The 10,018-nt window shown below is 34.9% G+C and overlaps 1 protein-coding gene across 2 annotated transcripts; it reads left to right on the top strand.

Moving 5' to 3' along the window:
• The first annotated feature begins 5,905 nt into the window (after positions 1–5,905).
• Positions 5,906–10,018, top strand: LOC112511273 (acyl-protein thioesterase 2-like). 2 transcript variants are annotated; one of them, XM_025116831.1, is made up of 10 exons: positions 5,906–5,986; positions 6,123–6,286; positions 6,416–6,530; positions 6,911–6,947; positions 7,501–7,570; positions 7,663–7,767; positions 8,393–8,543; positions 9,126–9,208; positions 9,569–9,662; positions 9,744–10,018. In XM_025116831.1, the coding sequence occupies exons 2-10, from the start codon at positions 6,256–6,258 to the stop codon at positions 9,814–9,816; spliced, it is 759 nt and encodes a 252-aa protein (XP_024972599.1). In that variant the 5' UTR covers positions 5,906–5,986; positions 6,123–6,255; the 3' UTR covers positions 9,817–10,018. The 2 variants fall into 2 exon arrangements, with proteins under 2 accessions (XP_024972599.1, XP_024972600.1); XM_025116832.1 differs by lacking the exon at positions 5,906–5,986 and having other exon boundaries at positions 6,109–6,286.

Below are 10,018 nucleotides of genomic sequence, written 5' to 3'. Positions count from 1 at the left end.
TATATATATATATATATATAGATTGATTATTATACAACCCATGACATTTATGCAACCAATACAACTCAATTTCAACCGTCCATTTCATTTGATTAATATGTAATTTCGTAGAAGTTTTGATTGTTTCCTAATATAAAGTATTAATCATAATTAATGAACCATATTCATCTTTCATAAATATTCAAATCATAATAAATGAAATCTCATCATTTTCATAAATATCTCAATTTATTGGGTTGCATTGGTTGTACAAATGCAACAGGTTGTATTTGAAAGAAACTCTCTCTCTCTCTCTCTCTCTCTATATATATATATATATATTCAATCAATTTTGAGAATGAATTCAATCGATTGAGATGATTGGTGAAACCGATATTACGTTCAGAAATTAAAAAAAGTATGACCTACTAGATTTTAAGATTTCAAAAGATAATAAAAAAGTATACATGTATACACACACACACATAGGTTTTCGGACGGGTCTAGTGACTAAAGTCAAAACCAAACTGAACCTAAATATCTTTCAAAAGTCGGGCCTCGGGTTTTCAATTTTTGGCATTTGGATTTTGGACAAACACCTCATTTTCCTTTTAGGTTTTTGGACCATTTGGTTTTTGTGCACTCCTAATTATATGAATCGGACCTACGTACTTTTGAATTTGTTATTTAGATATACGTTTTTTAAAATTTAAATTAAAAAAATGAAAATGAGTTTCATATTAACGCAATTTACCAACTAACTATTTGATTAAACTTAATCAGTGAAAATGACTAAAATACCCCTCATTTAATTAGATTTAATGGAAAAAGTTAACTACATTAGATAAAAGGTACCATAACCATTGGGAATTGACAAATGCAAGGGTTCAAATTCAGGTTTTAAAGTTTATGAACGATATCCATTGAAAACTACAAATGTCAGGGACCAAAAATGAACTTTATCTCGATATATTTTTAATTTTTTTTAGTTTACTTTCTAAAATCATAATTTGTTAAAGGTACCTTGAAAAGGGACATAAGTAGGTTTGATATGAGTAGAAGGGTACTCGCGCAATGCAGCAAGATATATCTTGATTTTATTATTTCATTTTATTCTTTATTTTAGTCGATGTTATAATATGATTTTATGTGATTTTGAAAAAAAACGATAATGTTTTTATTTTTGAATAAGATATAAATTTGAAGATATTATAAAGATTGATAAAAATATATCGATATTAGTATTAAATTAACTTTTTAAAATTCCTATTTTTGTGTAATTTTTTAATTCAATTTTTTTTATTATAATTTTAATTTAGGTTCAATAACGAACTAATTTATATTTGATTTAATAATATAATTTTTTATAAAGATAATAATTAATTATTTTGTTAGATATCGATAATTATCTTAATTACATTTTAGATTTTTTATATTTTAAAATGAGATGTTTATCCGCAGTTAGTAACACGAATTCAAATATGGAGCTTTAATAAGTTGTATTTATGCATAATTTACTTGTAATATTAAATTTTAAGTAATATGCATCAATATACAGTACTTCATGCATAAAAAATTGTTTTTAAATTTTTTTGTTAAATGTTTTATAATATAATATAAATAACAAGCAAACGAATCATGCTCGTTTCGGATTCTACTTCTAAAAATACGAGGGATCAGTCTAAAATTTAGAACAGACTACCAAACTAAACGTCCAAGATTGATGTTCAGTATAAATTTGATCTGGTCAAGCCTATCAATCAAGCTGGATGCATATCATATATGAATTAAAAGATAAGAACACAAGATATTTTGAGCCAAATATGGCTGACATCATACATTAGTTGCCATGATACCTTTCACTATCGGTGGCAATAGAATAAGTAGCATCACACCCTTTTCAAGACAAAAAATTTATTCATAAAATGACAAACTCATTAACATGTAAACCGACAGATATACTGTCTATAGTCAGTTACCTCGTTACACTGCTCTAGTACCGGATCACCTAGTTGACTTATTGACTGACATGAGCGTCTCTTGTGGTCGATTACCTCATCATACTACTTGGATCACTCCCTTGCTATCGTAATCAATCCAAATACTATTAGGAGCCGTTTAGTTCGCAGAATTCGAAGGAATTTGATGGAATTGGAATGACAAATTCCTTTGACCAAATTCCAATTCATTTGTTTGGTTCATTTCTTGAAATGGATGGAATCCTTCAAATTCCATTGAATTCCACAAGTTAATGAATTCATCATTCCTTAGCATAATGGAAGAAATTGAATTCCATCACCACCCACCACGATCAAACTACTATTGTTCATGATGCCCCCACCCTTAACCCCCACCACCACTGATGTCGCTGCTACCCACCCTACCCCACCCTACCCCACCCTAACCACTATGCCACTACTGTTGTCATCACACCCACCCACCCTCCGGTCACTCACTACACATCCTTACTACGACTATGCTACTAACGTTACTGTGTCACCCCTAACCTAACCCCCACCACCACAACATTATTGTCGTCGTCACAACTGCCACTCACCCTATCGCACCCTACCCTAACCACCACTAGCCACTATGTCACTACTGTCGTCATCATACCCACCCACTCCCAATCACCCTGACCATCATCCCACCACTATCATCATCATAGTTGTCACTGATCCCCACCTCCTCGTCCATGCGGCCCTTAACCTAACCCTTCACCCCCACACTACTATTGTCGCCTTCACAACCGCCATTCACCCACACCCCACCCTACCCAACCCACCATTAAACACCATGCCACTATTATTGTCGTCATACCCACCAACTCCCTGGCCCCAGTCACCCGACTACTATCCCACCACTAGCATCATCACAGCTACTACCCCGCCACCTACCCCTACCCCTACCCACCCCACCGTTCTGCTTTGCCCCCACCCTACCTTACCCTACTCTAACCCATCACTAACCACCATCCTACTACTGTAGTCATCACAACTATCACACTGCCACCTATTGCCCCACTCTGGCTTCACCCCCACTGCCTCGCCCCACCCCTGCCTGCCCGCAACAATCCCCACCTATGGAGCACGATAGAGCAGAAGTGGTGGGGGCAGGGCGGGTGATAGTTGTGACGACAATATCAGTGACATGGTGGCTGGTAGGGTGTGGACGGAGCGATGGATGGGATAGTCCATACAAAGATGATTGTTCTAATTCTATTGAGATATTTCATTCCAATTCCTACCAACCAAACGCATGGTCAAATTCCATCAAATTCCATTCTAATTCCTTCAAAGTCAAATTCCTTTGATGGATTCCAATTCCATCAAATTCCATTCTATGAACCAAACACCCCCTTAGATTTTACTGGTAACTTCTTATTCATTAGTAGGTCTCTGATATGGTAGTTGAAAAAGCTAACAAGCTAACTGATAAATTAATTATGCTGATAAAAACTAATTCATAAAACTAGATGACATATTTTGTTGTGTAAAAACAGTCCCCTAGTTTATGAAAATACAGTATAAAGTTATTTTGTAAAAAAATATTAAGAGTCAGATTTAAGGACCGTTTACCAATACTATCTGGGTAAGAGTCACTCCTTCAGTTATCTTACTGATAGTAAGTCTAATTCTTGAATAATGTGGCATGACTTGGACTGAGAATTTTATCCGGTAAGTGAGAGTGGTGATTTTTACCCGGTTGGCACTTACAAGATAATGAACACTTACCAACGATCTTACAATGGTATTTTAATGACCAAAAATCTTATCTGGTAAGGTAAATGGGATGACGACTCTTATCTAATTGATGGTAATAGAGTCAGATTCAAACGAGAATAATGACTAAATAAGAAAACACAACAAGACAATATCAAATATGATTTTACACTAAGTTCATGTGTATAATCCAAGGTTCTAAATGGCGTGAGATGTAGCGTGGTGACAAGGCCAAACCTCAAGTCTTAGGAACCATTTGTCCTCGCCACAACGTTTTTCAAGACATGACTTATGACAACAAATCTCTATATATGTTCTCTACTTTTATTCAATAAGTCAATGATAAACATGTTAAATTAAGTCATATATTAAAACTAACAAATAAAACAGTTAGAGTATTTTCAACAGGTTTTATATAATTTCTTTAAAATAGAGAATCAAAAGTTGAAATCTCTTAACATAATTTTTTTTGATTAACTTGGATATTCAACCCGCTATACGAGCTGACTAACACAGTGCGACTACCTGCTTTGCTGCATCCCAAAGTCACCGCATTTGAAACTCCGTGGCCACAAAGCTTGAGCCACGATGCGCCATGACTGCCTTTTAAAACAATGGTATAATCATATGCGATCTAGATCGCATGTCAAGTCGCTGGCACACGAACCGTGTTCCTAAATCAAATGTAATATACAGTTCTTGTTTCTCCTATTTTGACACTGTTATCGTTTGAAGCATACAGATAGCGAGTTTTTTTTTAAATAGTTGGAATGTGGAATGAATGGGAGTTTGAAATTTGAGGTCCATTGGTGATGGATTCTAAACATTAAGAAAAGGCCTCATCATCAACCTCAAGACCTACAAGTGAGCTACCTTCTTTCTGTATAATAGTGGCCAGCAACAAATGCGATTTCACAGATTTAGATAGATTTCGACCCACAAAAGTCCACATACTTTTTGCCATCATTATGTCTCTTCTCCACCCACGAATTCAGGTTGGTGCTCCATACATATCATATATATACATATATATATATATATATATATATATATATATATATATATATATATATATATGGTCAGGTAAAGGAAAACCGTAAAAAAATGAAAATTAAAAAACGTCCTATTAATCTTTTATCTTGATGGTATGTACATGTGTATATAAGTAATTTGTTCGGTATATGCATATGTGCATAAAAATCAAGAAAAAACTTCAATTACTTGTATTGTACATACAATTGAAATGAATGATTATCAGAGTCTTTCTCAATTTTTTATTTTTCTTCCTGAACCTATTTATATACATATATATAATGAGGTTGATTTAGCCAGGGACGGACTCAATTTTTTTTTCAAATGGTGGCACAATTTGACAATAAGAAAAAAAATATAGGAATTTTTTTTTTTCAAACGGTGACACCGTTTGACTATAAGAAACAAATATATGGAATTTTTTTTCAAACGGTGGCACCGTTTGACTAAGAAAATGACATTAATATGATTCGGACTTGGGTGTGGGGTGTAATAAAAGCCTTGCGAACCAACTCTACCAAATAAAACTTGTTTTCATTGTAGTTTCAAAATACATACGGTGACACACAACAAATTAATACGGTTGCACCGTTCACGAAACCTAAATTTTTTACCCTTCGGCCGAGAAACAATACGGTGGCACGTGCCACCCATGGCACTTAACTAGGTCCGTCTATTGATTTAGGAACCTTAAAGCTTTTAGTAACTTATGAATCATCTTTTTTTTTTTGAATATTCATGATGAATAAGGTGTCATGATAACGTTGTGATATATATGTACATAAAAGAGGTTCGTTGTTTGAGTTTTTAAAATATTTAAGGTTCTTAAATGAATCTGTATCTGTATATATATATATCTCATCAAAAGGGGATGAATCTTTGTATGTGTAAACAGCCAATTTCTCCAACTTCTTGTTCTTGAAAGATTGTAAGAAATGGTAATGATGGTAAGTTAGAAAGCTAAAGTTCACATATGAAACAATGGGTATCCATAAATCATGAAAAAAAGATGAAGATTTGCATGTTTTTTGATTGTGAGAAATGGCAATGATGATAACTCAGAAAGCTCAAATCCGCTTTTCAAGATAATGGGTACCCATAAATGATTGAACAAGAGAAAAGACAGCACAATCCAATGCTTGTTATTTATCACTAATATTCCTTCTTCAATCAATTCAAGGGTCTGTATGGATTCAGCTTTAACATATCCACTGCACCACTAAGCATAAATTCTCTCTCTCTATTGAAATGTGGTAAGCTTACTACAACCCTTAATTTCATTGTGCTCTGTGTATTTCTGCATATGATTCTCTATCTCATTAAGCTTTCTTGCTTTTTTGTCTTATTGTTTCATCTTTCTTTCTTTTCATATATCTTAATGGATTTTAGGCACAGTGAGCAGATGGTTCAGACACATGGAGGAGACATTTAGTGTCTGAATCTTCACACATGTTTGATTCTCAGTTTTGTCTATAAATTAAGACTTCACCACCAAGAGTGTTTCAGACCAACTTCCTTTAAGATGAGTTATACAACTGCTTCCATTGGTTCTGGTTAGTTCAAGATCTTTATTCATTTTGATATGTAGTTGCGTAATTGGATTGTGTTTGATGGTTCGTATGTGGGTTTCGCGTTTCTTGGATTGGTTCGGACTTTGGTAACGGTTTTTGTATGAATTGCAGGTAGTAGAACGGCTAGGAGAACGGTCGAGTTTGGTCGGACGTATGTGGTGAGGCCAAAAGGGAAGCATCAAGCAACTGTGGTTTGGTTGCACGGTCTTGGTGATAACGGCTCGAGGTAGATTAATGAGTTCTTGCTTTGTGTCCTTAAAACGACGGTGTTTAAATAAACCGTTGGACCGTTCAAACCGGACCGTTGTCGGTCTGAAAAAAATAGCCAAACCACTCGATCTCGTGTAGTTTGCGTTTTTAACGTGTGTTTTTTGAAAAATATACATGTATTAATTATATTCGGTTTTCATGTTGTAGGTTTAATTTTTATGATATGTAAGAATATGATATAAGCTTATTTAGGGACAAGGGCCACTAGCTCAAGAGTATGATTCATTTAACAATGCCAAAATAGCTTTCGTTTGATACCATGTAAGAATATGTAGAACCCAGTAACCTCATTGAATGAGTATACTTTCTCATTTGGTTTCGTGTTTATTGATGCAGTTGGTCTCAACTACTGGACAACCTTCCCCTGCCAAATGTGAGAACCTCACTTTCCCTTAGAAAAACTTTCTTCTATTGCTTATTTTTTTGTGTTTTCCCTCTCGTGTATGTAAGAATGTGGGACCCATCAGATTACTTTCTAAAAAAGTCATTGAGGAGAGAAGTGGGGATGGGAGTTTTCAAGATATATTGAAGAGAAAATATCTAAATCTAGACGATGTGAGACTCTAATTCGTTCCCTCTTACAAAGGTTAGACGGGTAAAGATGTCCCAGAGTGGTAGATCTGCTCTGATACCATGTGAGAATTACGAAACCTCATCAAATTTATTCTCCAAAAGAGCCGTTCAAGAGAGAAGAGGGTAACTACATATGGGATTCTAACAAAGCCTCTCTAACGGAGGCTAGACGAGCAAAAATGTTTCAAATGGTAGATTTTGGCTCTAATACCATGTGAGAATATGTGAAACCACATACAAATTACTCTCTAAAAGAGCAATTGACGAGAGTAGGCTTCCAACATATATTAAAGATAAAGTGTCAAAGTCTAGCTGATGTGAGACTCTAACAGTGTAAATTTTACGCTTTGCAGATTAAATGGATATGCCCAACCGCTCCTACTCGCCCCGTGACTGTGCTTGGTGGATTTCCTTGCACTGCATGTAAGATATCGACATTGAAACCATACAACGTTCATATGATTTTAAATATGCGTTCATATGATATTTGGTGACATTTTTCGGTCCGTAAATAGGGTTTGATGAAGGAGAGCTCTCAGAAGACGGTCCAAATGATGTCAAAGGTTTAGATGCTTCGGTATCGCACATAGCAAACTTGTTATCTACAGAGCCTTCTGATGGTAAAGTTTCTCCCTTTTTTGTTTCATCGATATAGATCACATATTTAATGAATACTCTTTTCGGTTCATTTTTTTAACAAGTTTAAAGCTTTCTTGATAAAATTATGTGTAATTGTTGTTTTTTCTCACATTTTCTTCAATCTTTATGCAACTAAAGTTCGGTTTATTGATCTGAGCTCCTTGTAACATGTTGTTTGATAGGTTAATTTCTAACAAAGTCAATGTATTTGTAGCACGAAATCACGATAATCACAAAATAACCAAAATTGGAGTTGACCCGTTACAAAATGACCAACTTTTTCCAAACTAGCACATAATGCCTACATATTTCACAAAACAACAATGCCTTTTTCAATTTTTTTGTGGGCCCGTTTTCAAAAGGGTGAGAAATACCTCTTTTTTGTGAAATGGGCCTACAAATCGAATAAAATATGCAAAAAGTACATTTCACAAAAAGGGGGTTTTATCGTGGTTTTAACGAAGTAGGTGGGTATTCTGTACTAATTTGGAAAAAATGATCATTTTTGTGACGGGTCAACTCCAATTTTGGTTATTTCTGTGATTATCCGTCGTTGTATGTAACGTAACTTCGTTAACAATCAAAATTTCACTATCTTTTTAACAGTTGCACTTGGTATTGGGGGATTTAGTATGGGTGCTGCATGTGCTCTTTACTCTGCAACTTGTTTCGCTCAGGGAAGATTTGGAAACGGTAGCCCTTTTCCGGTTAACTTGAAGGCTATCGTCGGATTGAGCGGCTGGCTTCCGGGTGCAAGGTATAATCACTGAAATGTCATTCCGCATGTTCCTTTTTCGTTGTAATTCCTATCCAAAATTACCATTTTACCCACGAGGGACCGTCACAACAAAACATAGATAATATTGATTTTGATCCACGAGATTTCCCCTTTCGTGTATTTTGAAGATTTGAATAATAAACAAACGTTTCCAATAAACTATATTTGTATCTTTACTTGTAAAACTTAATGTGATGGAGGTAGATGAGGTTGAGGCCATGTTTGTCGACCATAAGATAGCTTATTTTTTTAAGCTTGTTGAAAAAACCTTATTTGGTTTGCCATAAACTAGTTTTTTGAAAAACTGCTTCAAGTAGCATTTCAATAAGCTCAAAGCGTTTTTTACCCACTTCTTTCAATTATTTCCCTTATATTTCTTCAATTATTTTCCAACATGTCATTTTAAGTCATTTTACATTGTCCTCTAGCTTATCAACTAGTTTTTACAAAAGATGACTAGTTAGCTTTTTAGACAACAACCAACTTTTCTGCCAACAATTAATTTCTCAGCTAGTTTGTCAATGATAGCCAAAATATCAAGATTCATTGGATGTTGTTCAGGAATTTGAGAAATATGGTAGCAGGATCACAAGACGGTGCTAGGCGTGCTGCCTCATTGCCCATTTTGCTATGTCATGGACTATGTATGTATTTCAAACTTGATCATCATGCATAACTACATCATTCCACATAGTTGTTGAATTCCCCATTTCTTGTCAGATTATTTTTTGGAAAGTAATCTGACGGGGTTTTACATATTATAACATGGTATTAAAACCAAAGTCTACCATCTGGGATATCTTTGCCCATCTAGACTCTATTGGAAAGGGACGTGTTATAGTCTTACATCGACTAGACTTAAAACTCTTTCTCCTCAGTATATGATGAAACTTCCGTTCTCTCCTCAAGATCTCTTTTAAACAGTAATTTAACGGGATTTCACATATTCAATATAGTAATGTACTAGAAAGAATCATAAAAGGAACTTTGAATACCTTTTACAGGTGACGAAGTTGTCCCATACAAATTCGGAGAGAGGTCCTCTCAGATCTTGAGCTCGGCTGGATTCAGATACGTTGCATTTAAAACATACGAAGGGTATTGAACAAAGTTATTCCATTTACCTTCGAACTTTTAAAAAAACATACCTTTTAATCATTTTTGGGTCTGATTTTGTAGCATCGGACACTACACGGTCCCTAAAGAAATGGAAGAGGTATGTCAATGGCTAAATGCAAGGCTTGGAGCCTGAGTGATTGCCATGGATGACATTAATGGTTTATTGCACGTAGTTCAATGAACAGTCGGGTGAACGGTAGTCAAAGGAAAGATGGTCATTTTGTGGTTTTGGGATAAATCAGTAGGAATTGATGGGGGGTATGAATGGTATTGTAATTGAGCTTCTTGATGTAAAATAATGATTTTGGAAGAGTTTGTTTTTCTGATTGCGTTTG

The sequence above is a fragment of the Cynara cardunculus genome, assembly GCF_001531365.2.
Source record: "Cynara cardunculus var. scolymus isolate 2C chromosome LG 4, CcrdV1, whole genome shotgun sequence".
NCBI classification, from domain to species: domain Eukaryota; kingdom Viridiplantae; phylum Streptophyta; class Magnoliopsida; order Asterales; family Asteraceae; genus Cynara; species Cynara cardunculus.
The sequence above is the reverse complement of the archived record's forward strand: the minus strand, read 5'-3'. Positions and strand labels throughout refer to the sequence as shown.